The sequence below is a fragment of the Xenopus laevis genome, chromosome 9_10L, assembly GCF_017654675.1.
Source record: "Xenopus laevis strain J_2021 chromosome 9_10L, Xenopus_laevis_v10.1, whole genome shotgun sequence".
Lineage (NCBI taxonomy): Eukaryota > Metazoa > Chordata > Amphibia > Anura > Pipidae > Xenopus > Xenopus laevis.
The window spans coordinates 75,706,438-75,733,686 of NC_054387.1; the positions used below are offsets into that span (position 1 = coordinate 75,706,438).

Consider the following 27,249-nt stretch of genomic DNA (forward strand, 5'->3'; position numbering starts at 1 on the left):
TACTGACAATTTAAGGCTTTGTAAGAAATTTGATGTGGAGCATAAAGGAAAGAAGAATTTAAAGAAGTGTAAAATAGAATTAATGATGCTTTTTACACTGATAGAAAGGGAACACACTTATATATGAGCCAGTAAAATGTGTGCTAGAGATTGATTTAGGCTCTTTAAGAGAGACACCCATAATTTGAATAATGAACCCTTCATGAAGGAATGGAATGATGTTTTGGAGGGTGACATTTTTTTTTTTTCAAAATTTTGATATATAAGTTAGAGATTGCTACAGTCCTCTCTCCATTCATTTCCATGGGATTTTGAAAGGCTTATTTATCAAATGATGAACTTTCACTTTCGCCCATTGAAATGAATGGAGAGTGTTGGAATTTCACTCTAGAGGACTGTGGTGATCTCTAACTTAACTTTTTGATAAAAATATCCCTCAAAGTTTCAGGGGCAGATTTATCAAGGGTCAAATAAAGAGTTCATGGGAGTTATTTAAAACTCCCATGAACTCGAAATTCGACCAATTGCAATTTCTTAAAAAAAAAAAAAAAGAAACTCGTTGAATAGGATCGACCCGCAAACTTTAGTTTAGTTGGCGAATCGTCAAATTCCAGTTCTTAAAGGGCCAGTGTATGATACATTTCAAAAATGAAATTCGAACTTTTAAAAAAAAACCTCAAATTGAATTTTAATAATTCCCTAGTCGAATTTGACAGTTTTGGCCATAAAAAAACTCAAAATTCCAAATTTTCACTTTGAACCTTGATAAATCTGCCCCTAAGTAAGTGTACAACAATTAGAGGTAAGAACTAGTGATGAGCGAAATCTTTCACCAAATTTCACCGCTAAAATTACACCCATAGACCCATAATGACTGAAAAAATATATTGTCCGTCAAAAATATTTTGTTGCCCATAGACTTTAATCCATTTGGGAAAATTTTTCCCATTTCACAATTTTTTTGCCAAACTGTCTCTTTAAAAAAACTTTGCCAAATTAAACCTGCCAAATTGCTATGTTAGCCTGTGAGGACCATTTTTCTAAGTTTTTGGCACTCGAAGAAAAATCATACGATAAAATCATTCGAATCGTACGATTGGAAGTACAATCGTACTATGATCAGAATACGATCGTACGATGCTAAAAATCCTACGAATTCCAATTTCGTAGGATTCAATTTGATGCTCGAATTTCGAAGTTCGACCCTTGATAAATCTGCCCCAAAATGTTTGAATGGCATGGAAATAGAGCTATATTTGACAGACAAATTAATGAGCAACAATTATGGAAGAATAAAGAATGGGGTAAATAAGGATTTGAATAGGGGTAGGAGGGGGGAGAGAATAGAAATTTGGACAGGAAAGGCCAAGGTGATAGTGGAAATAACCTGTTGCTGGGAGCAGATAGAGAGGGTCATTTATCTATACAAATAAATATGCACCATTAGAATTAGTGGAAAAGATGGCCCTTTTGGGGGGGGGAGGCTAATGGGTGCAAGACCTAAAAGGACATGTTTACAGAGGGAGGGTGGACGAGAGAGAGAGGTAAAAAGAAAAATATGAACACACTCCCACCACCCAAACAGTAAAGGTAGAATAGAAAGTAAGGAGAAGGAAAGTTATATTCAACCTCTCAAAATACCAATTGTCTAATGAGAAGATTTCTCTTTTAGGTGAAGGGCTTAAATTTGCTCAGAGAAATGGAATTTATACTTTTGAAGTGTTTACAAGTGTTTTGAAGTGATATACAGAAGTTTATATTGAATCTCATTTCTGTTTTTGTTTCCTTTTTGCAGATGATAGGACTGCTAGAATAATAAGAAATTATATCAGGAATGAAATAAACTCAATACAATTTAAAGGTAACTATTTTGCTTGTAATAAATGCATTTGCCTAGTTAATATTGACAAAGTTACATACGTTTAAGAAAAACTCTAATGATCCCATTGCCATTTTTTACAGATATAAACATGTTCCAGAATCAAATAGCCAAAATAGGAGAAAAGGCTAAGGAGGCGATGATAAAAGCCTTGGATGAATTCAGAGAGCTAGGTATATAAATGTTACAAATAACTTCATTACAACTATAGTTTGTTTTCTTCTAACATATGTAAAGCTAATGCCAACCCTAGCTTTATATTTATTAGCAGTGATATACTTTAAATGAATATAAAGTAACTTAATATTGTCTTATTTTTTCTTTTTCAGCTTGCAGTATTGATTGCCGTAAGTACAGTTCTATTTTCTTATGTTATTGGTAGAATATTTGGTACTTAAACTAATATTGTTTATTGATATTTCACATCTATCTCTTGCACAGAATTAATAATTTGTATATATAGACCCATTCCCTGGCTTCCCAACATAACCCTAGTTTATACAGTTTGTTCTATATAAGGCCATTATTAGGGTGATCATCCAAAGTATTAAAATTTTACAAAGTGATTTTCTGTATATTGGCATTCTGTGAGGGCCACAGAACATTCTTTAGCTTAATATAATTATTTTTAAGGTCTATATTTCTTTGCGTTTAAAGCTGCGACCGAAGGACCAGTAATTGACGCATTCACCTGTAATTTGATAATGGAGGAGCACTGTTATGGCGGAGAAGCGTGTGGAGGTAATATTCTAATTATTTATGTTTCCTCTGTTAATTAGTATTACAGTATTATACAAAGAAAAATCATCTTTTCGACATTTAATTATTCAAGGGCATCCACAGAGAAGTTTCTTATTCATATATTTAGTTTATGTGTCAAATTGCTCAACCTGTGACAAAAGGGGGTTATTTATCAAAGGTCAAGTGTTTGAGGTTTTTTATTTACCTCAAATGAACTCGAAACTCAAATGGTATTTTATTTAAGAAAAAACTCAAATGGGAAAAACCCAATTCTGCGAGTTTGAGTCCTGAAACCCGAAAACTCGAATCATTCCAGTTTTCAGGCTAAACCCTCTAAAAAAAACTCGATCATCAAGCAGGTTGTTAACATCTTCAAATGGTTCAAGGGACCTCTGCCATTGACTCCTACATAACCTCAACAGGTTTTAGGTGGCGTATTTTCAGATTCGAGCTATTTCCAAGTTCGGGGTATAATTAATCTCGAAAATTCAAGTTTTTTTAATCCAAAAATGGGAGTTTTGGCCAAAAAATAAAACTTGAAAAATATTTTTTTGTGGAAAACACAACTTGAACCTTGATAAATCTGCTTCTAAGTGTGTGTCTGTGTTTGAATGGCCTTCATAATTCCAAGGACAATGTTGGGGTGATCATCAGCTAAATTTTAGCCAATTTCTTAGCCATTTGGCATTCTATTATAATAGATTATTATATTTAAGATAGTTTTCTTAGATACCAATTGAGAACCATTTTTTTCATTTTCTTCTTCAAAGATAAAACTTATTATGAAGCAGAAAGGCGAGACATTATTATCTTCATTGCTGTTCTAGGAACATTTGCCATTTTGGTGTGCTCTTTTCTGTGGTAAGTCAAATTTCCCTTATTATAATTCTTTACTTAGAGAACAAAACACAAATTAATATTATAATATGTGGTAAGTTTTGGGGGCTTAGTCTGGACAACTTATACAAAAAGGCTTACCACGATAGACAGACATGCTGCAATGAAAAACACAAGGCTTCTTGTTTAAAGACACCATACATATATTAGAAAACAGAACAAAATAACAGGTCAACTAAATATATTTTTATGGTGTTACAGATGCTTATAATAATATTCCAAAATTAATCTATTCTTCTAAATTTGTTTCCAAAAGCTTCACAATTTTTCATTATTGTCAGAAAATTAAGGCATGCACTGAAATGTGCAATGGAGCTGACATAGAACTTGGAGGAACAAAATCCAAAGGAACTGAAGACAATGGAGGGGAGAAGGGAATAACTACATTAGAAAATGAATCAGAAACAGAAAAAAGTCAAAGTCAAAAAACAGAAGAAAGTGAAAGTGATGAATCAGAAGATAACAGTTCAGAGTCAAATACTTGAATAACAACGCAATATCTGACTATTCCCTTTCTTGACCAAAACTTTCAGCAAGATGGAGAAGTTGCACAGACTCAAACAATGTTCCCTCGAATCTCTTCTTGGTCATGTGCACACCTTTAAATAACTGCACATCAAAATGAAGTTTTCACACAAAATTATTTGTAAGCACCATAATTCATTGTGTGCACTCCCATCAAAATTTGTGTTCGGGCACACGAGCGCACAACTTAGAGGGAACAGTGGACTCTATTGAAAGATAGAGATTGGAGACTTATGTGACGTACAGGCAACTTACAAACAACGGGAGACCCTGTAATTTACCCTCACTTTCTAGAACTGCATGTCAGATTTTGTATTTGTTTCCCTTTAATTTCCTAACTGTATTTTTTTTTTACACTGTACTTAACAAATAAACATATTTTAAAAAAAATCTTACATTTTGGTAGTTAGTTTCTTATAGAGATGGATTTTTTTTTTATTGATGGTATGTTCTACTAAACGGCATATGCAATAAGAGCATCTTTTGGCTTCATTAACTAGTTTCATTAAGAATAACATCAAATTAATCATTTTAATCATACTCAACTAATTTGATATTTTGGGGTCCAGCCTCATCCAGTGAAAACAACAGGTTGCACAGAGCAATGCTGTTCATTATAAGATTTGATCATTGTTTGAAGTGACCTTGACAATTAAAATAAGTATGCAAAGTATGGTAATTGATCCTAATTGTAATTACCAAGGAGCTGAAAAATGAATGGACACAGCACAGCAGGAGCTGCCAGGTCCATAGCTGAAGCCTACCATTCTGAGTGAGCTACAGATGAGGACAACGGTCCTGCCTCCTGATTGATAAACTGCTGTGCCCTTTATATCATTATATTATTTACAGCATGCTGTATATTCCAAGGAATATATATATCAGGGCTATCTAACTGGTGGCCCGCAGAGAGATCAACTGGCCCGTGCATTGTTCACATGTAATCCCCCTGCATTGTTCACACCCCTAAAATCCTGTATTGTTCACACCTGAGACCCAGACTGAAACTGCCCAAATTGTTCACCTGTTCACACTCATACAAACTGCTGAAGTGGCACCAGCACTGTGTCACTATGTAGTAAATCTTAGAGTGGTCCTGATAGGTTTCCCTGGCTCCTTCCCTGTTCTGCCTTCCCTATGCTCCCTGTATGTGCCATACTGTGTCTACCCTATGCTCCCTGGGTGTGCCATGCTTTGCCTGCTCTATGCTCCATGTGTGTGCCATACCCTGCCTGCCCTATGCTCCCTGGGTGTGCCATGCTTTGCCTGCTCTATGCTCCATGTGTGTGCCATACCCTGCCTGCCCTATGCTCCCTGGGTGTGCCATATTCTGCCTGCTCTATGCTCCCTGTGTGTGCCATACTATGCCTGCGCCATACTCTGCTTGCTGTATGCTCCCTGTGTGGTTTAAAAACCGGGAGTGGTTAACTCCATTATCGGCCCTCCACCATGTAGGCCAGAAAATTTCTGGCCCTCTGTACCATGGAAGTTGGACAACACTGATAGGATATATATATATATATATCTATATATATATATATCTATATATATATCTATATATATCTATATATATATAGATATCTATCTATATATCTATATATATATATCCTATCATGTATATCATAGAAAAACATGGCATTCAACTTTTTGTCCAAAATTTTGATTGTTTTAAAAGTTTTTGGGAAAATGATGAGCATTAGGTGGTTTAAATTAATGATAAAATGTGTATTGAATTGGAAAAATTGTTAAGAGAGCCACCCATAAATTGAACAATGAACCCTTCATGATGAAATGGAATAATATCTTGGAGGTGGCATCATTTAAATGAATGACTGTATTAATTTCAATGAGAGAAAGCGCTTTGCCACACTTTGCATTACTTTATCAGTTGCAAATTTGCTACCACTATGCTAATTCACTACAATACGGCAGTCGAATGCTGCCAAAGTTTCACTAGTGTAAATTGGTCAGCATGAGCATTTCATAGTTAACTTTGTTAATACACTTATGCTTAGGTCAATTTGAATAGGGCGGGTACATATATACGTTATACATGTCTTTATTAGTGATGTTGGGGAAATTTCTTGAAGTGGCCACTTATTAAAAATGTCCAAATGTTCTCCTGTGTGATTATTTAGTCAAATACTGCCCCAAAGCACTCTGGGTTGCCACCTTATTTGGAAAAATATCAGCTTAATATTAGCATCAAGCATCAGACAGGTCAACAGAATACTAGCCAGGTGGCAGTCCTACCAAGGACTGGCCTCTACCAAGGAGTGCAGAAAGCTACACAAATGAATGTGTCTCTGCCTAATGGTAAATTACAGCTATTTCTTATTGTCCCTGCACGCCACAGTAAAAGCAACAGAGTTAAAGCTAAATCTTAATTAAAAATTCACAAAAACAGGCATCATTTTTCACAAAGCTCCTTAAACAGATTCAACCATTGCCACATGCAGAATTGAAACTTTACACTGTAATCATGGTTAGAATAATTATAATGATACATAATAGAATGGAGGTGTATTATCTTAGATCCAACAATGCTAGTGAGCATGGCAGTGCAGCAAGTTTAAAAGGGAATCATTATGCATTCTTTAGCATTTCAGTTAAATAAACCTTGTATAAATGATCACCATGATCTTCCACAGAGTTTAACACAAAAATGCGCTACTAATACAAGACAAAACAGTTTACATATACCCATGTCACTGGAGCAGTCCATGGAGATAGTAGGTCCCCAGTCTGAATGAAGACAATATATAAGTGGAGATAAATAAACTATGCCATTTTCAGTCTGATTGCACTGTTTACCAAAAAGGTTTTTTACAGGAAACAAAATTCCCCCTTTTAATTTGAGGAATAGGAAATCAAGGTTCATGTTTACAAAGTTAGTTGGAGTGGTTGCTAGGCTTGGTCACAACCTTTGTATTTTCTATTAAATTACCCATTAAGGGAATTACTTTCTCTCTATCATCTACTATAAACTACAAAGAAATCTTTTTGGGAACTTAAAGTATTATTCCAACACAATGTTGAATGAAGGGCAAAAGTGTTCCATTGGATATAATGAGTTAGAAAGAAAGAAAAGCAAAAAGTGTGGCACAATTTTGCGCCCCTTGGTGCTGTAGCACTTGTGCCCCTGCCCATTGTATATGAGCCCTGTTGTTTCTTTATGATTTTTTATTTTGTTCATGACCCCAACTTATTATAATATAGTGGAGGCTTTTAAAGGTTTTTCATGCATTATTTCACAGTATGCCTGTAGCAGTGGCATAAAACAATCATATTAGACTGGCAACTGTTCTTAACCCAGACAGTGGGATGAGGACTTAATGGCCACCTTCCATTAGGCTTTCTCCTTTACATTATAGGGGTAGCCGAAGTCCACGTGACCCACGGGTTTACCTGCAGGTTCAGGCCGACACTCACACAAAACATTCAGGCCGTAATCTAACTGTGCGCCACATCTGTTTCAAGCTGCCTCTACTTATAGATGTGAGCATGCCCCCACCCCCTCCATGTGGTCAGAGACAGGGGTGTGTGTGGGTATATAAGGAGACACGGATCGGTGGGCCTGGTCGGGTGAGGATAGTGCAGGGTCACTATCACATCTAATCTGTTTAACCCTTTAATGCCACAGATCCTAGAACCTACTTTCTACTGTTCCAGGATTTGTTGGCTTTGGAATCCAAAGTATACCATATTCTACTGTATTTGGCAATTTATTGCTGGGAGTTTTTGATCTGTACAAGTCAGAAATCAGAAATCAGAAACTATACATATCTGGTACAGGTATAGGATCCGTTATCCAGAAACCCGATATCCAGAAAGCTCTGAATTACGGAATGGCTGTCTCCCATAGACTCCATTTTATCCAAATAATCAAAATTTTTAAAAATGATTTCCTTTTTCTCTGTAACAGTAGCTTGTACTTGATCCCAACTAAGATATAATTAATCCTTATTGGAAGCAAAACCAGCATATTGGGTTTATTTAATGTTTAAATGAATTTCTAGTAGACTTAAGGCATGAAGACCCAAATTACGGAAAGTTCCATTATCCGGAAAACCCCAGGTCCCGAGCATTCTGGATAATAGGTCCCATACCTGAACTGACATGTTCAAGACACTTAAGGCTTTCCAAATCAGTTGAATTTTTGTTCATAAAATAAAAATATTTTTCTGGTATAAATTCCTATATTTAAAAAAATAAAAAAACATACACAAAAACTCAGGCAGATTTAGAAAGCTCTGGTTCTCCCGAAAAAAAACAATGAATAGTTTTCCTAGGTAATCTAAAACTCCCCCCAGGAAATGCCCCTAAATGAAAGAGAGCAAAAAAATGTCTGTCCCTGAGTGCAAATGAAATGTGAAATTCTGCTGGCACTTAAAGGGTTAAAGGAATAGTTTGTGCTGTTTAATCCTGTTGTTGATTCTTGCTTGATAGCACATTTTCTTAGTTTGCCAGGTACACCATGTAGTGGGGTAGGGTGGTTTGGAATTCATTAAGCAAAAGAGTTTATTGAAGTTTCCAGTTGATTCATGATGGGTTTTTTTCATTTACATTTTGCAGTTATGAGTTTTTCAGACATACAACAAAAGACTGATGATGTCATAATGGTATCTTCCATGCAATCCACACTGTGATTGTTTACAGCTGCATAACTGCAGAAGACTGTCCATGTCACTGATGATGTCATAATGAAACTCACTGATGATGTCACAATAATAGTTGCCCACTTGTTGAAAGAACACAGCAACATAACTCCAGAACAGTTCATGCTTCCAGTGGAGATGGACGTTCATTTAATTACTCTTATATTTTTGTCTATATTTTCATCTTTATTTATTACAAAAACTCAAAGCTTCCTGGAATGTGATCAAAACTTCCTTCCAGTATTATATGATGACTTTTATAAGATAATTCCTGAAGAAATCCCGCTGAAAAAGGAATTTATTAACAAGAACCTTGACACCTTCGGGAAGATTTATACCCATTATATAAAAAGGAGGAACCGACGGATCATTGGTAAGAAAACAAAGAAAGCAAATATTTACTATATACAGGATGTATCTTCATGAATACTGTTAATAGGGCTTATTTCACAGCACTCTCGAATATCATCAAAGGCTTATTCACTAGCACTAACACACAAATATTCTGTGCTATTTAGACAAGGCTACTGATAACCTTAGGGTATTTTCTCACACTTATCTAGAGGCCAGTTATCCTTTTATCTATTTATGCTATATATGTTGGCTGAGAAAGGGGAATAACTAGGCAATACTGACAATTCAAGGCTTTGTAAGAAATTTTATGTGGAGCATAAAGGAAAGAAGAATTTAAAGAAGTGTAAAATAGAATTAATGATGCTTTTTACACTGATAGAAAGGGAACACACTTAGGGGCAGATTTACTAAGGGTCGAATATCGAGGGTTAATTAACCCTCGATATTGGACTAGGAACTAAAATCGTTCGACTTCGAATATCGAAGTCGAACGATTTAGCGCTAATCCTACGATCGAACGATCGAAGGATTATTCGTTCGATCGAACGATTAAATCCTTCGAATCGAACGATTCGAAGGATTTTAATCCAACGATCGAAGGAATATCCTTCGATCAAAAAAACGCTGGCAAGCCTATGGGGACCTTCCCCATCGGCTAACATTGACTTCAGTAGCTTTTAGCTGCCGAAGTAGGGGGTCGAAGTTTTTCTTAAAGAGACAGTACTTCGATTATCGAATGGTCGAATAATTGAACGATTTTTAGTTCGAATCGTTCGATTCGAAGTAGTAGTCGAAGGTCAAAGTAGCCCATTCGATGGTCGAATTAGCCAAAAAAACACTTCGAAATTCGAAGTTTTTTTAATTCGAATCCTTCACTCGAGCTTTGTAAATGTGCCCCTTATATATGAGCCAGTAAAATGTGTGCTAGAGATTGATTTAGGCTCTTTAAGAGAGACACCCATAATTTGAATAATGAACCCTTCATGAAGGAATGGAATAATGTTTTGGAGGGTGACATTTTTTTTCAAAATTTTGATATACAGGGGAAGTTAGAGATTGCTACAGTCCTCTCTCCATTCATTTCCATGGGATTTTGAAAGGCGTATTTATCAAATGATGAACTTTCACTTTCGCCCATTGAAATGAATGGAGAGTGTTGGAATTTCACTCTAGAGGACTGTGGTGATCTCTAACTTAACTTTTTGATAAAAATATCCCTCAAAGTTTCAGGGGCAGATTTATCAAGGGTCAAATATAGAGTTCATGGGAGTTATTTAAAACTCCCATGAACTCGAAATTCGACCAATTGCAATTTCTTAAAAAAAAAAAAAAAGAAACTAATTGAATAGGATCGACCCGCAAACTTTAGTTTAGTTGGCGAATAGTCAAATTCCAGTTCTTAAAGGGCCAGTGTATGATACATTTCAAAAATGGAATTCGAACTTTTAAAAAAAGACCTCAAATTGAATTTTAATAATTCCCTAGTCGAATTTGACAGTTTTGGCCATAAAAAAACTCAAAATTCCAAATTTTCACTTTGAACCTTGTTAAATCTGCCCCTAAGTAAGTGTACACAACAATTAGAGGTAAGAACTAGTGATGAGCGAAATCTTTCACCAAGTTTCACCGCTAAAATTACACCCATAGACCCATAATGACTGAAAAAATATATTGTCCGTCAAAAATATTTTGTTGCCCATAGACTTTAATCCATTTGGGAAAATTTTTCCCATTTCACAATTTTTTTGCCAAACTGTCTCTTTAAAAAAACTTTGCCAAATTAAACCTGCCAAAGTGCTATGTTAGCCTGTGGGGACCATTTTTCTAAGTTTTTGGCACTCGAAGAAAATCATACGATAAAATCATTCGAATCGTGCGATTGGAAGTACGATCGTACTATGATCAGAATATGATCGTACGATGCTAAAAATCCTGCGAATTCCAATTTCGTAGGATTCAATTTGATGGTCGAATTTCAAAGTTCGACCCTTGATAAATCTGCCCCAAAATGTTTGAATGGCATGGAAATAGAGCTATATTTGACAGACAAAATAATGGAATGAGCAACAATTATGGAAGAATAAAGAATGGGGTAAATAAGGATTTGAATAGGGGTAGGAGAGGGGGAGAGAATAGAAATTTGGACAGGAAAGGCCAAGGTGATAGTGGAAATAACCTGTTGCTGGGAGCAGATAGAGAGGGTCATTTATCTATACAAATAAATATGCACCATTAGAATTAGTGGAAAAGATGGCCCTTTTGGGGGGGGAGGCTAATGGGTGCAAGACCTAAAAGGACATGTTTACAGAGGGAGGGTGGACGAGAGAGAGAGGTAAAAAGAAAAATATGAACACACTCCCACCACCCAAACAGTAAAGGTAGAATAGAAAGTAAGGAGAAAGAAAGTTATATTCAACCTCTCAAAATACCAATTGTCTAATGAGAAGATTTCTCTTTTAGGTGAAGGGCTTAAATTTGCTCAGAGAAATGGAATTTATAATTTTGAAGTGTTTACGGATATACAGAAGTTTATATTGAATCTCATTTCTGTTTTTGTTTCCTTTTTGCAGATGATAGGACTGCTAGAATAATAAGAAATTATATCAGGAATGAAATAAACTCAATACAATTTAAAGGTAACTATTTTGCTTGTAATAAATGCATTTGCCTAGTTAATATTGACAAAGTTACATACCTTAAAGAAAAACTCTAATGATCCCATTGCCATTTTTTACAGATATAAACATGTTCCAGAATCAAATAGCCAAAATAGGAGAAAAGGCTAAGGAGGCGATGATAAAAGCCTTGGATGAATTCAGAGAGCTAGGTATATAAATGTTACAAATAACTTCATTACAACTATAGTTTGTTTTCTTCTAACATATGTAAAGCTAATACCAACCCTAGCTTTATATTTATTAGCAGTGATATGCTTTAAATGAATATAAAGTAACTTAATATTGTCTTATTTTTTCTTTTTCAGCTTGCAGTATTGATTGCCGTAAGTACAATTCTATTTTCTTATGTTATTGGTAGAATATTTGGTACTTAAACTAATATTGTTTATTGATATTTCACATCTATCTCTTGCACAGAATTAATAATTTGTATATATAGACCCATTCCCTGGCTTCCCAACATAACCCTAGTTTATACAGTTTGTTCTATATGAGGCCATTATTAGGGTGATCATCCAAAATATTAAAATGTTACAAAGTGATTTTCTGTATATTGGCATTCTGTGAGGGCCACAGAACATTCTTTAGCTTAATATAATTATTTTTAAGGTCTATATTTCTTTGTGTTTAAAGCTGCGACCGAAGGACCAGTAATTGACGCATTCACCTGTAATTTGATAATGGAGGAGCACTGTTATGGCGGAGAAGCGTGTGGAGGTAATATTCTAATTATTTATGTTTCCTCTGTTAATTAGTATTACAGTATTATACAAAGAAAAATCATCTCTTCGACATTTAATTATTCAAGGGCCTCCACAGAGAAGTTTCTTATTCATATATTTAGTTTGTGTGTCAAGAATTGAAGCCATAATATGGCTGTAGTTGTGGTTATTGCTCAACCTGTGACAAAAGGGGGTTATTTATCAAAGGTCAAGTGTTTGAGGTTTTTTATTTACCTCGAATGAACTCGAAACTCAAATGGTATCTTATTTAAGAAAAAACTCAAATGGGAAAAACCCAATTCTGCGAGTTTGAGTCCTGAAACCCGAAAACTCGAATCATTCCAGTTTTCAGGCTAAACCCTCTAAAAAAAACTCGATCATCAAGCAGGTTGTTAACATCTTCAAATGGTTCAAGGGACCTCCGCCATTGACTCCTACATGACCTCAACAGGTTTTAGGTGGCGTATTTTCAGATTCGAGCTATTTCCAAGTTCGGGGTATAATTAATCTCGAAAATTCAAGTTTTTTTAATCCAAAAATGTGAGTTTTGGCCAAAAAAGAAAACTTGAAAAATATTTTTTTGTGGAAAACACAACTTGAACCTTGATAAATCTGCTTCTAAGTGTGTGTCTGTGTTTGAATGGCCTTCATAATTCCAAGGACAATGTTGGGGTGATCATCAGCTAAATTTTAGCCAATTTCTTAGCCATTTGGCATTCTATTATAATAGATTATTATATTTAAGATAGTTTTCTTAGATACCAATTGAGAACCATTTTTTCATTTTCTTCTTCAAAGATAAAACTTATTATGAAGCAGAAAGGCGAGACATTATTATCTTCATTGCTGTTCTAGGAACATTTGCCATTTTGGTGTGCTCTTTTCTGTGGTAAGTCAAATTTCCCTTATTATAATTCTTTACTTAGAGAACAAAACACAAATTAATATTATAATATGTGGTAAGTTTTGGGGGCTTAGTCTGGACAACTTATACAAAAAGGCTTACCACGATAGACAGACATGCTGCAATGAAAAACACAAGGCTTCTTGTTTAAAGACACCATACATATATTAGAAAACAGAACAAAATAACAGGTCAACTAAATATATTTTTATGGTGTTACAGGTGCTTATAATAATATTCCAAAATTAATCTATTCTTCTAAATTTGTTTCCAAAAGCTTCACAATTTTTCATTATTGTCAGAAAATTAAGGCATGCACTGAAATGTGCAATGGAGCTGACATAGAACTTGGAGGAACAAAATCCAAAGGAACTGAAGACAATGGAGGGGAGAAGGGAATAACTACATTAGAAAATGAATCAGAAACAGAAAAAAGTCAAAGTCAAAAAACAGAAGAAAGTGAAAGTGATGAATCAGAAGATAACAGTTCAGAGTCAAATACTTGAATAACAACGCAATATCCCTTTCTTGACCAAAACTTTCAGCAAGATGGAGAAGTTGCACAGACTCAAACAATGTTCCCTCGAATCTCTTCTTGGTCATGTGCACACCTTTAAATAACTGCACATCAAAATGAAGTTTTCACACAAAATTATTTGTAAGCACCATAATTCATTGTGTGCACTCCCATCAAAATTTGTGTTCGGGCACACGAGCGCACAACTTAGAGGGAACAGTGGACTCTATTGAAAGATAGAGATTGGAGACTTATGTGACGTACAGGCAACTTACAAACAACGGGAGACCCTGTAATTTACCCTCACTTTCTAATTAAGGGTAGAACTGCATGTCAGATTTTGTATTTGTTTCCCTTTAATTTCCTAACTGTATTTTTTTTTTACACTGTACTAAACAAATAAACATATTTTAAAAAAAATCTTACATTTTGGTAGTTAGTTTCTTATAGAGATGGATTTTTTTTTTTATTGATGGTATGTTTTACTAAACGGCATATGCAATAAGAGCATCTTTTGGCTTCATTAACTAGTTTCATTAAGAATAACATCAAATTAATCATTTTAATCATACTCAACTAATTTGATATTTTGGGGTCCAGCCTCATCCAGTGAAAACAACAGGTTGCACAGAGCAATGCTGTTCATTATAAGATTTGATCATTGTTTGAAGTGACCTTGACAATTAAAATAAGTATGCAAAGTATGGTAATTGATCCTAATTGTAATTACCAAGGAGCTGAAAAATGAATGGACACAGCACAGCAGGAGCTGCCAGGTCCATAGCTGAAGCCTACCATTCTGAGTGAGCTACAGATGAGGACAACGGTCCTGCCTCCTGATTGATAAACTGCTGTGCCCTTTATATCATTATATTATTTACAGCATGCTGTATATTCCAAGGAATATATATATATCAGGGCTATCTAACTGGTGGCCCGCGGAGAGATCAACTGGCCCCTGCATTGTTCACACATGTATATATATATATATATATATATATATATATATATATATCCTATCATGTATATCATAGAAAAACATGGCATTCAACTTTTTGTCCAAAATTTTGATTGTTTTAAAAGTTTTTGGGAAAATGATGAGCATCAGGTGGTTTAAATTAATGATAAAATGTGTATTGAATTGGAAAAATTGTTAAGAGAGCCACCCATAAATTGAACAATGAACCCTTCATGATGAAATGGAATAATATCTTGGAGGTGGCATCATTTAAATTAATGACTGTATTAATTTCTATGAGAGAAAGGGCTTTGCCACACTTTGCATTACTTTATCAGTTGCAAATTTGCTACCATTATGCTAATTCACTACAATACGGCAGTCGAATGCTGCCAAAGTTTCACTAGTGTAAATTGGTCAGCATGAGCATTTCATAGTTAACTTTGTTAATACACTTATGCTTAGGTCAATTTGAATAGGGCGGGTACATATATACGTTATACATGTCTTTATTAGTGATGTTGGGGAAATTTCTTGAAGTGGCCACTTATTAAAAATGTCCAAATGTTCTCCTGTGTGATTATTTAGTCAAATACTGCCCCAAAGCACTCTGGGTTGCCACCTTATTTGGAAAAATATCAGCTTAATATTAGCATCAAGCATCAGACAGGTCAACAGAATACTAGCCAGGTGGCAGTTATACCAAGGACTGGCCTCTACCAAAGAGTGCAGAAAGCTACACAAATGAATGTGTCTCTGCCTAATGGTAAATTACAGCTATTTCTTATTGTCCCTGCACGCCACAGTAAAAGCAACAGAGTTAAAGCTAAATCTTAATTAAAAATTCACAAAAACAGGCATCATTTTTCACAAAGCTCCTCAAACAGATTCAGTGTCGGACTGGCCCGGCGGGATACCGGGAAAAAACCCGGTGGGCCCCGACCCCTAATGGGCCCCCGCCGGCCCGATCGCACTTAAAAGAAAAAAAAAATTGTTTATGTGCCGCGCCATTTGCGCATGCGCGCGGCACCTTTTACTGAGGAGCGGTGCCTACACGCAGGCGCGCCGAGCAGCGCCTTCGTGCAAGCGTGCTCGGCGCGTCATAGTAGGGAGGCAGGGGGGTCGGAGGGGGCCCTGGACATTAGTCCCGGTGGGCCCCGGGCCCCCCAGTCCGACCCTGAACAGATTCAACCATTGCCACATGCAGAATTGAAACTTTACACTGTAATCATGGTTAGAATAAATATAATGATACATAATAAGTGGAGATAAATAAACTATGCCATTTTCAGTCTGATTGCACTGTTTACCAAAAAGGTTTTTTACAGGAAACAAAATTCCCCCTTTTAATTTGGGGAATAGGAAATCAAGGTTCATGTTTACAAAGTTAGTTGGAGTGGTTGCTAGGCTTGGTCACAACCTTTGTATTTTCTATTAAATTACCCATTAAGGGAATTACTTTCTCTCTATCATCTACTATAAACTACAAAGAAATCTTTTTGGGAACTTAAAGTATTATTTCAACACAATGTTGAATGAAGGGCAAAAGTGTTCCATTGGATATAATGAGTTAGAAAGAAAGAAAAGCAAAAAGTGTGGCACAATTTTGCCCCCCTTGGTGCTGTAGCACTTGTGCCCCTGCCCATTGTATATGAGCCCTGTTGTTTCTTTATGATTTTTTATTTTGTTCATGACCCCAACTTATTATAATATAGTGGAGGCTTTTAAAGGTTTTTCATGCATTATTTCACAGTATGCCTGTAGCAGTGGCATAAAACAATCATATTAGACTGGCAACTGTTCTTAACCCAGACAGTGGGATGAGGACTTAATGGCCACCTTCCATTAGGCTTTCTCCTTTACATTATAGGGGTAGCCGAAGTCCACGTGACCCACGGGTTTACCTGCAGGTTCAGGCCGACACTCACACAAAACATTCAGGCCGTAATCTAACTGTGCGCCACATCTGTTTCAAGCTGCCTCTACTTATAGATGTGAGCATGCCCCCACCCCCTCCATGTGGTCAGAGACAGGGGTGTGTGTGGGTATATAAGGAGACACGGATCGGCGGGCCTGGTCGGGTGAGGATAGTGCAGGGTCACTATCACATCTAATCTGTTTAACCCTTTAATGCCACAGATCCTAGAACCTACTTTCTACTGTTCCAGGATTTGTTGGCTTTGGAATCCAAAGTATACCATATTCTACTGTATTTGGCAATTTATTGCTGGGAGTTTTTGATCTGTACAAGTCAGAAATCAGAAACTATACATATCTGGTACAGGTATAGGATCCGTTATCCAGAAACCCGATATCCAGAAAGCTCCGAATTACGGAATGGCTGTCTCCCATAGACTCCATTTTATCCAAATAATCCAAATTTTTAAAAATGATTTCCTTTTTCTCTGTAACAGTAGCTTGTACTTGATCCCAACTAAGATATAATTAATCCTTATTGGAAGCAAAACCAGCATATTGGGTTTATTTAATGTTTAAATGAATTTCTAGTAGATTTAAGGCATGAAGACCCAAATTACGGAAAGTTCCATTATCCGGAAAACCCCAGGTCCCGAGCATTCTGGATAATAGGTCCCATACCTGTACTGACATGTTCAAGACACTTAAGGCTTTCCAAATCAGTTGAATTTTTGTTCATAAAATAAAAATATTTTTCTGGTATAAATTCCTATATTTAAAAAAAATAAAAAAACATACACAAAAACTCAGGCAGATTTAGAAAGCTCTGGTTCTCCCGAAAAAAAACAATGAATAGTTTTCCTAGGTAATCTAAAACTCCCCCCAGGAAATGCCCCTAAATGAAAGAGAGCAAACATGTTCAAAAAAATGTCTGTCCCTGAGTGCAAATGAAATGTGAAATTCTGCTGGCACTTAAAGGGTTAAAGGAATAGTTTGTGCTGTTTAATCCTGTTGTTGATTCTTGCTTGATAGCACATTTTCTTAGTTTGCCAGGTACACCATGTAGTGGGGTAGGGTGGTTTGGAATTCATTAAGCAAAAGAGTTTATTGAAGTTTCCAGTTGATTCATGATGGGTTTTTTTCATTTACATTTTGCAGTTATGAGTTTTTCAGACATACAACAAAAGACTGATGATGTCATAATGGTATCTTCCATGCAATCCACACTGTGATTGTTTACAGCTGCATAACTGCAGAAGACTGTCCATGTCACTGATGATGTCATAATGAAACTCACTGATGATGTCACAATAATAGTTGCCCACTTGTTGAAAGAACACAGCAACATAACTCCAGAACAGTTCATGCTTCCAGTGGAGATGGACGTTCATTTAATTACTCTTATATTTTTGTCTATATTTTCATCTTTATTTATTACAAAAACTCAAAGCTTCCTGGAATGTGATCAAAACTTCCTTCCAGTATTATATGATGACTTTTATAAGATAATTCCTGAAGAAATCCCGCTGAAAAAGGAATTTATTAACAAGAACCTTGACACCTTCGGGAAGATTTATACCCATTATATAAAAAGGAGGAACCGACGGATCATTGGTAAGAAAACAAAGAAAGCAAATATTTACTATATACAGGATGTATCTTCATGAATACTGTTAATAGGGCTTATTTCACAGCACTCTCGAATATCATCAAAGGCTTATTCACTAGCACTAACACACAAATATTCTGTGCTATTTAGACAAGGCTACTGATAACCTTAGGGTATTTTCTCACACTTATCTAGAGGCCAGTTATCCTTTTATCTATTTATGCTATATATGTTGGCTGAGAAAGGGGAATAACTAGGCAATACTGACAATTCAAGGCTTTGTAAGAAATTTTATGTGGAGCATAAAGGAAAGAAGAATTTAAAGAAGTGTAAAATAGAATTAATGATGCTTTTTACACTGATAGAAAGGGAACACACTTAGGGGCAGATTTACTAAGGGTCGAATATCGAGGGTTAATTAACCCTCGATATTGGACTAGGAACTAAAATCGTTCGACTTCGAATATCGAAGTCGAACGATTTAGCGCTAATCCTACGATCGAACGATCGAAGGATTATTCGTTCGATCGAACGATTAAATCCTTCGAATCGAACGATTCGAAGGATTTTAATCCAACGATCGAAGGAATATCCTTCGATCAAAAAAACGCTGGCAAGCCTATGGGGACCTTCCCCATCGGCTAACATTGACTTCAGTAGCTTTTAGCTGCCGAAGTAGGGGGTCGAAGTTTTTCTTAAAGAGACAGTACTTCGATTATCGAATGGTCGAATAATTGAACGATTTTTAGTTCGAATCGTTCGATTCGAAGTAGTAGTCGAAGGTCAAAGTAGCCCATTCGATGGTCGAATTAGCCAAAAAAACACTTCGAAATTCGAAGTTTTTTTAATTCGAATCCTTCACTCGAGCTTTGTAAATGTGCCCCTTATATATGAGCCAGTAAAATGTGTGCTAGAGATTGATTTAGGCTCTTTAAGAGAGACACCCATAATTTGAATAATGAACCCTTCATGAAGGAATGGAATAATGTTTTGGAGGGTGACATTTTTTTTTCAAAATTTTGATATACAGGGGAAGTTAGAGATTGCTACAGTCCTCTCTCCATTCATTTCCATGGGATTTTGAAAGGCGTATTTATCAAATGATGAACTTTCACTTTCGCCCATTGAAATGAATGGAGAGTGTTGGAATTTCACTCTAGAGGACTGTGGTGATCTCTAACTTAACTTTTTGATAAAAATATCCCTCAAAGTTTCAGGGGCAGATTTATCAAGGGTCAAATAAAGAGTTCATGGGAGTTATTTAAAACTCCCATGAACTCGAAATTCGACCAATTGCAATTTCTTAAAAAAAAAAAAAAGAAACTAATTGAATAGGATCGACCCGCAAACTTTAGTTTAGTTGGCGAATAGTCAAATTCCAGTTCTTAAAGGGCCAGTGTATGATACATTTCAAAAATGGAATTCGAACTTTTAAAAAAAGACCTCAAATTGAATTTTAATAATTCCCTAGTCGAATTTGACAGTTTTGGCCATAAAAAACTCAAAATTCCAAATTTTCACTTTGAACCTTGTTAAATCTGCCCCTAAGTAAGTGTACACAACAATTAGAGGTAAGAACTAGTGATGAGCGAAATGTTTCACCAAGTTTCACCGCTAAAATTACACCCATAGACCCATAATGACTGAAAAAATATATTGTCCGTCAAAAATATTTTGTTGCCCATAGACTTTAATCCATTTGGGAAAATTTTTCCCATTTCACAATTTTTTTGCCAAACTGTCTCTTTAAAAAAACTTTGCCAAATTAAACCTGCCAAAGTGCTATGTTAGCCTGTGGGGACCATTTTTCTAAGTTTTTGGCACTCGAAGAAAAATCATACGATAAAATCATTCGAATCGTACGATTGGAAGTACGATCGTACTATGATCAGAATATGATCGTACGATGCTAAAAATCCTGCGAATTCCAATTTCGTAGGATTCAATTTGATGGTCGAATTTCAAAGTTCGACCCTTGATAAATCTGCCCCAAAATGTTTGAATGGCATGGAAATAGAGCTATATTTGACAGACAAAATAATGGAATGAGCAACAATTATGGAAGAATAAAGAATGGGGTAAATAAGGATTTGAATAGGGGTAGGAGAGGGGGAGAGAATAGAAATTTGGACAGGAAAGGCCAAGGTGATAGTGGAAATAACCTGTTGCTGGGAGCAGATAGAGAGGGTCATTTATCTATACAAATAAATATGCACCATTAGAATTAGTGGAAAAGATGGCCCTTTTGGGGGGGGAGGCTAATGGGTGCAAGACCTAAAAGGACATGTTTACAGAGGGAGGGTGGACGAGAGAGAGGTAAAAAGAAAAATATGAACACACTCCCACCACCCAAACAGTAAAGGTAGAATAGAAAGTAAGGAGAAAGAAAGTTATATTCAACCTCTCAAAATACCAATTGTCTAATGAGAAGATTTCTCTTTTAGGTGAAGGGCTTAAATTTGCTCAGAGAAATGGAATTTATAATTTTGAAGTGTTTACGGATATACAGAAGTTTATATTGAATCTCATTTCTGTTTTTGTTTCCTTTTTGCAGATGATAGGACTGCTAGAATAATAAGAAATTATATCAGGAATGAAATAAACTCAATACAATTTAAAGGTAACTATTTTGCTTGTAATAAATGCATTTGCCTAGTTAATATTGACAAAGTTACATACCTTAAAGAAAAACTCTAATGATCCCATTGCCATTTTTTACAGATATAAACATGTTCCAGAATCAAATAGCCAAAATAGGAGAAAAGGCTAAGGAGGCGATGATAAAAGCCTTGGATGAATTCAGAGAGCTAGGTATATAAATGTTACAAATAACTTCATTACAACTATAGTTTGTTTTCTTCTAACATATGTAAAGCTAATACCAACCCTAGCTTTATATTTATTAGCAGTGATATGCTTTAAATGAATATAAAGTAACTTAATATTGTCTTATTTTTTCTTTTTCAGCTTGCAGTATTGATTGCCGTAAGTACAATTCTATTTTCTTATGTTATTGGTAGAATATTTGGTACTTAAACTAATATTGTTTATTGATATTTCACATCTATCTCTTGCACAGAATTAATAATTTGTATATATAGACCCATTCCCTGGCTTCCCAACATAACCCTAGTTTATACAGTTTGTTCTATATGAGGCCATTATTAGGGTGATCATCCAAAATATTAAAATGTTACAAAGTGATTTTCTGTATATTGGCATTCTGTGAGGGCCACAGAACATTCTTTAGCTTAATATAATTATTTTTAAGGTCTATATTTCTTTGTGTTTAAAGCTGCGACCGAAGGACCAGTAATTGACGCATTCACCTGTAATTTGATAATGGAGGAGCACTGTTATGGCGGAGAAGCGTGTGGAGGTAATATTCTAATTATTTATGTTTCCTCTGTTAATTAGTATTACAGTATTATACAAAGAAAAATCATCTCTTCGACATTTAATTATTCAAGGGCCTCCACAGAGAAGTTTCTTATTCATATATTTAGTTTGTGTGTCAAGAATTGAAGCCATAATATGGCTGTAGTTGTGGTTATTGCTCAACCTGTGACAAAAGGGGGTTATTTATCAAAGGTCAAGTGTTTGAGGTTTTTTATTTACCTCGAATGAACTCGAAACTCAAATGGTATCTTATTTAAGAAAAAACTCAAATGGGAAAAACCCAATTCTGCGAGTTTGAGTCCTGAAACCCGAAAACTCGAATCATTCCAGTTTTCAGGCTAAACCCTCTAAAAAAAACTCGATCATCAAGCAGGTTGTTAACATCTTCAAATGGTTCAAGGGACCTCCGCCATTGACTCCTACATGACCTCAACAGGTTTTAGGTGGCGTATTTTCAGATTCGAGCTATTTCCAAGTTCGGGGTATAATTAATCTCGAAAATTCAAGTTTTTTTAATCCAAAAATGTGAGTTTTGGCCAAAAAAGAAAACTTGAAAAATATTTTTTTGTGGAAAACACAACTTGAACCTTGATAAATCTGCTTCTAAGTGTGTGTCTGTGTTTGAATGGCCTTCATAATTCCAAGGACAATGTTGGGGTGATCATCAGCTAAATTTTAGCCAATTTCTTAGCCATTTGGCATTCTATTATAATAGATTATTATATTTAAGATAGTTTTCTTAGATACCAATTGAGAACCATTTTTTTCATTTTCTTCTTCAAAGATAAAACTTATTATGAAGCAGAAAGGCGAGACATTATTATCTTCATTGCTGTTCTAGGAACATTTGCCATTTTGGTGTGCTCTTTTCTGTGGTAAGTCAAATTTCCCTTATTATAATTCTTTACTTAGAGAACAAAACACAAATTAATATTATAATATGTGGTAAGTTTTGGGGGCTTAGTCTGGACAACTTATACAAAAAGGCTTACCACGATAGACAGACATGCTGCAATGAAAAACACAAGGCTTCTTGTTTAAAGACACCATACATATATTAGAAAACAGAACAAAATAACAGGTCAACTAAATATATTTTTATGGTGTTACAGGTGCTTATAATAATATTCCAAAATTAATCTATTCTTCTAAATTTGTTTCCAAAAGCTTCACAATTTTTCATTATTGTCAGAAAATTAAGGCATGCACTGAAATGTGCAATGGAGCTGACATAGAACTTGGAGGAACAAAATCCAAAGGAACTGAAGACAATGGAGGGGAGAAGGGAATAACTACATTAGAAAATGAATCAGAAACAGAAAAAAGTCAAAGTCAAAAAACAGAAGAAAGTGAAAGTGATGAATCAGAAGATAACAGTTCAGAGTCAAATACTTGAATAACAACGCAATATCCCTTTCTTGACCAAAACTTTCAGCAAGATGGAGAAGTTGCACAGACTCAAACAATGTTCCCTCGAATCTCTTCTTGGTCATGTGCACACCTTTAAATAACTGCACATCAAAATGAAGTTTTCACACAAAATTATTTGTAAGCACCATAATTCATTGTGTGCACTCCCATCAAAATTTGTGTTCGGGCACACGAGCGCACAACTTAGAGGGAACAGTGGACTCTATTGAAAGATAGAGATTGGAGACTTATGTGACGTACAGGCAACTTACAAACAACGGGAGACCCTGTAATTTACCCTCACTTTCTAATTAAGGGTAGAACTGCATGTCAGATTTTGTATTTGTTTCCCTTTAATTTCCTAACTGTATTTTTTTTTTACACTGTACTAAACAAATAAACATATTTTAAAAAAAATCTTACATTTTGGTAGTTAGTTTCTTATAGAGATGGATTTTTTTTTTTATTGATGGTATGTTTTACTAAACGGCATATGCAATAAGAGCATCTTTTGGCTTCATTAACTAGTTTCATTAAGAATAACATCAAATTAATCATTTTAATCATACTCAACTAATTTGATATTTTGGGGTCCAGCCTCATCCAGTGAAAACAACAGGTTGCACAGAGCAATGCTGTTCATTATAAGATTTGATCATTGTTTGAAGTGACCTTGACAATTAAAATAAGTATGCAAAGTATGGTAATTGATCCTAATTGTAATTACCAAGGAGCTGAAAAATGAATGGACACAGCACAGCAGGAGCTGCCAGGTCCATAGCTGAAGCCTACCATTCTGAGTGAGCTACAGATGAGGACAACGGTCCTGCCTCCTGATTGATAAACTGCTGTGCCCTTTATATCATTATATTATTTACAGCATGCTGTATATTCCAAGGAATATATATATATCAGGGCTATCTAACTGGTGGCCCGCGGAGAGATCAACTGGCCCCTGCATTGTTCACACATGTATATATATATATATATATATATATATATATATATATCCTATCATGTATATCATAGAAAAACATGGCATTCAACTTTTTGTCCAAAATTTTGATTGTTTTAAAAGTTTTTGGGAAAATGATGAGCATCAGGTGGTTTAAATTAATGATAAAATGTGTATTGAATTGGAAAAATTGTTAAGAGAGCCACCCATAAATTGAACAATGAACCCTTCATGATGAAATGGAATAATATCTTGGAGGTGGCATCATTTAAATTAATGACTGTATTAATTTCTATGAGAGAAAGGGCTTTGCCACACTTTGCATTACTTTATCAGTTGCAAATTTGCTACCATTATGCTAATTCACTACAATACGGCAGTCGAATGCTGCCAAAGTTTCACTAGTGTAAATTGGTCAGCATGAGCATTTCATAGTTAACTTTGTTAATACACTTATGCTTAGGTCAATTTGAATAGGGCGGGTACATATATACGTTATACATGTCTTTATTAGTGATGTTGGGGAAATTTCTTGAAGTGGCCACTTATTAAAAATGTCCAAATGTTCTCCTGTGTGATTATTTAGTCAAATACTGCCCCAAAGCACTCTGGGTTGCCACCTTATTTGGAAAAATATCAGCTTAATATTAGCATCAAGCATCAGACAGGTCAACAGAATACTAGCCAGGTGGCAGTTATACCAAGGACTGGCCTCTACCAAAGAGTGCAGAAAGCTACACAAATGAATGTGTCTCTGCCTAATGGTAAATTACAGCTATTTCTTATTGTCCCTGCACGCCACAGTAAAAGCAACAGAGTTAAAGCTAAATCTTAATTAAAAATTCACAAAAACAGGCATCATTTTTCACAAAGCTCCTCAAACAGATTCAGTGTCGGACTGGCCCGGCGGGATACCGGGAAAAAACCCGGTGGGCCCCGACCCCTAATGGGCCCCCGCCGGCCCGATCGCACTTAAAAGAAAAAAAAATTGTTTATGTGCCGCGCCATTTGCGCATGCGCGCGGCACCTTTTACTGAGGAGCGGTGCCTACACGCAGGCGCGCCGAGCAGCGCCTTCGTGCAAGCGTGCTCGGCGCGTCATAGTAGGGAGGCAGGGGGGTCGGAGGGGGCCCTGGACATTAGTCCCGGTGGGCCCCGGGCCCCCCAGTCCGACCCTGAACAGATTCAACCATTGCCACATGCAGAATTGAAACTTTACACTGTAATCATGGTTAGAATAAATATAATGATACATAATAAGTGGAGATAAATAAACTATGCCATTTTCAGTCTGATTGCACTGTTTACCAAAAAGGTTTTTTACAGGAAACAAAATTCCCCCTTTTAATTTGGGGAATAGGAAATCAAGGTTCATGTTTACAAAGTTAGTTGGAGTGGTTGCTAGGCTTGGTCACAACCTTTGTATTTTCTATTAAATTACCCATTAAGGGAATTACTTTCTCTCTATCATCTACTATAAACTACAAAGAAATCTTTTTGGGAACTTAAAGTATTATTTCAACACAATGTTGAATGAAGGGCAAAAGTGTTCCATTGGATATAATGAGTTAGAAAGAAAGAAAAGCAAAAAGTGTGGCACAATTTTGCCCCCCTTGGTGCTGTAGCACTTGTGCCCCTGCCCATTGTATATGAGCCCTGTTGTTTCTTTATGATTTTTTATTTTGTTCATGACCCCAACTTATTATAATATAGTGGAGGCTTTTAAAGGTTTTTCATGCATTATTTCACAGTATGCCTGTAGCAGTGGCATAAAACAATCATATTAGACTGGCAACTGTTCTTAACCCAGACAGTGGGATGAGGACTTAATGGCCACCTTCCATTAGGCTTTCTCCTTTACATTATAGGGGTAGCCGAAGTCCACGTGACCCACGGGTTTACCTGCAGGTTCAGGCCGACACTCACACAAAACATTCAGGCCGTAATCTAACTGTGCGCCACATCTGTTTCAAGCTGCCTCTACTTATAGATGTGAGCATGCCCCCACCCCCTCCATGTGGTCAGAGACAGGGGTGTGTGTGGGTATATAAGGAGACACGGATCGGCGGGCCTGGTCGGGTGAGGATAGTGCAGGGTCACTATCACATCTAATCTGTTTAACCCTTTAATGCCACAGATCCTAGAACCTACTTTCTACTGTTCCAGGATTTGTTGGCTTTGGAATCCAAAGTATACCATATTCTACTGTATTTGGCAATTTATTGCTGGGAGTTTTTGATCTGTACAAGTCAGAAATCAGAAACTATACATATCTGGTACAGGTATAGGATCCGTTATCCAGAAACCCGATATCCAGAAAGCTCCGAATTACGGAATGGCTGTCTCCCATAGACTCCATTTTATCCAAATAATCCAAATTTTTAAAAATGATTTCCTTTTTCTCTGTAACAGTAGCTTGTACTTGATCCCAACTAAGATATAATTAATCCTTATTGGAAGCAAAACCAGCATATTGGGTTTATTTAATGTTTAAATGAATTTCTAGTAGATTTAAGGCATGAAGACCCAAATTACGGAAAGTTCCATTATCCGGAAAACCCCAGGTCCCGAGCATTCTGGATAATAGGTCCCATACCTGTACTGACATGTTCAAGACACTTAAGGCTTTCCAAATCAGTTGAATTTTTGTTCATAAAATAAAAATATTTTTCTGGTATAAATTCCTATATTTAAAAAAAATAAAAAAACATACACAAAAACTCAGGCAGATTTAGAAAGCTCTGGTTCTCCCGAAAAAAAACAATGAATAGTTTTCCTAGGTAATCTAAAACTCCCCCCAGGAAATGCCCCTAAATGAAAGAGAGCAAACATGTTCAAAAAAATGTCTGTCCCTGAGTGCAAATGAAATGTGAAATTCTGCTGGCACTTAAAGGGTTAAAGGAATAGTTTGTGCTGTTTAATCCTGTTGTTGATTCTTGCTTGATAGCACATTTTCTTAGTTTGCCAGGTACACCATGTAGTGGGGTAGGGTGGTTTGGAATTCATTAAGCAAAAGAGTTTATTGAAGTTTCCAGTTGATTCATGATGGGTTTTTTTCATTTACATTTTGCAGTTATGAGTTTTTCAGACATACAACAAAAGACTGATGATGTCATAATGGTATCTT

General features: G+C 35.9%; 3 protein-coding genes across 4 annotated transcripts; all 3 read left to right on the plus strand.

Moving 5' to 3' along the window:
- Positions 1–1,210: 1,210 nt before the first annotated feature.
- Positions 1,211–4,372, plus strand: LOC121398306 (izumo sperm-egg fusion protein 3-like). Of its 2 annotated transcripts, XM_041577371.1 has the most exons (6): positions 1,211–1,861; positions 1,963–2,052; positions 2,209–2,226; positions 2,537–2,620; positions 3,391–3,481; positions 3,774–4,372. In XM_041577371.1, the coding sequence occupies exons 2-6, from the start codon at positions 1,971–1,973 to the stop codon at positions 4,000–4,002; spliced, it is 504 nt and encodes a 167-aa protein (XP_041433305.1). In that variant the 5' UTR covers positions 1,211–1,861; positions 1,963–1,970; the 3' UTR covers positions 4,003–4,372. The 2 variants fall into 2 exon arrangements, with proteins under 2 accessions (XP_041433305.1, XP_041433306.1); XM_041577372.1 differs by lacking the exon at positions 1,211–1,861 and having other exon boundaries at positions 1,945–2,052.
- A 6,673-nt stretch (positions 4,373–11,045) lies between these two features.
- On the plus strand, positions 11,046–14,333 carry LOC121398304 (izumo sperm-egg fusion protein 3-like). Its single transcript, XM_041577369.1, has 6 exons — positions 11,046–11,690; positions 11,792–11,881; positions 12,038–12,055; positions 12,366–12,449; positions 13,253–13,343; positions 13,636–14,333. Exons 2-6 carry the CDS (start codon positions 11,800–11,802, stop codon positions 13,862–13,864), a joined length of 504 nt encoding a protein of 167 aa, XP_041433303.1. The 5' UTR covers positions 11,046–11,690; positions 11,792–11,799; the 3' UTR covers positions 13,865–14,333.
- A 6,003-nt stretch (positions 14,334–20,336) lies between these two features.
- LOC121398295 (izumo sperm-egg fusion protein 3-like) lies at positions 20,337–23,623 on the plus strand. Its single transcript, XM_041577356.1, has 6 exons — positions 20,337–20,979; positions 21,081–21,170; positions 21,327–21,344; positions 21,655–21,738; positions 22,543–22,633; positions 22,926–23,623. Exons 2-6 carry the CDS (start codon positions 21,089–21,091, stop codon positions 23,152–23,154), a joined length of 504 nt encoding a protein of 167 aa, XP_041433290.1. The 5' UTR covers positions 20,337–20,979; positions 21,081–21,088; the 3' UTR covers positions 23,155–23,623.
- The last annotated feature ends 3,626 nt before the right edge of the window (positions 23,624–27,249 follow it).

Excerpts from the sequence above, each read along its gene's own strand:
- LOC121398295 (XM_041577356.1), top strand. The coding sequence starts at position 21,089 with ATGTTCCAGAATCAAATAGCCAAAATAGGAGAAAAGGCTAAGGAGGCG. Across the intron at positions 21,739-22,542 it reads TGGCGGAGAAGCGTGTGGAG|ATAAAACTTATTATGAAGCA; the intron begins GTAATATTCTAA and ends TCTTCTTCAAAG. Across the intron at positions 22,634-22,925 it reads TTGGTGTGCTCTTTTCTGTG|CTTCACAATTTTTCATTATT; the intron begins GTAAGTCAAATT and ends TGTTTCCAAAAG.
- LOC121398306 (XM_041577371.1), top strand. The coding sequence starts at position 1,971 with ATGTTCCAGAATCAAATAGCCAAAATAGGAGAAAAGGCTAAGGAGGCG. Across the intron at positions 2,621-3,390 it reads TGGCGGAGAAGCGTGTGGAG|ATAAAACTTATTATGAAGCA; the intron begins GTAATATTCTAA and ends TCTTCTTCAAAG. Across the intron at positions 3,482-3,773 it reads TTGGTGTGCTCTTTTCTGTG|CTTCACAATTTTTCATTATT; the intron begins GTAAGTCAAATT and ends TGTTTCCAAAAG.
- LOC121398304 (XM_041577369.1), top strand. The coding sequence starts at position 11,800 with ATGTTCCAGAATCAAATAGCCAAAATAGGAGAAAAGGCTAAGGAGGCG. Across the intron at positions 12,450-13,252 it reads TGGCGGAGAAGCGTGTGGAG|ATAAAACTTATTATGAAGCA; the intron begins GTAATATTCTAA and ends TCTTCTTCAAAG. Across the intron at positions 13,344-13,635 it reads TTGGTGTGCTCTTTTCTGTG|CTTCACAATTTTTCATTATT; the intron begins GTAAGTCAAATT and ends TGTTTCCAAAAG.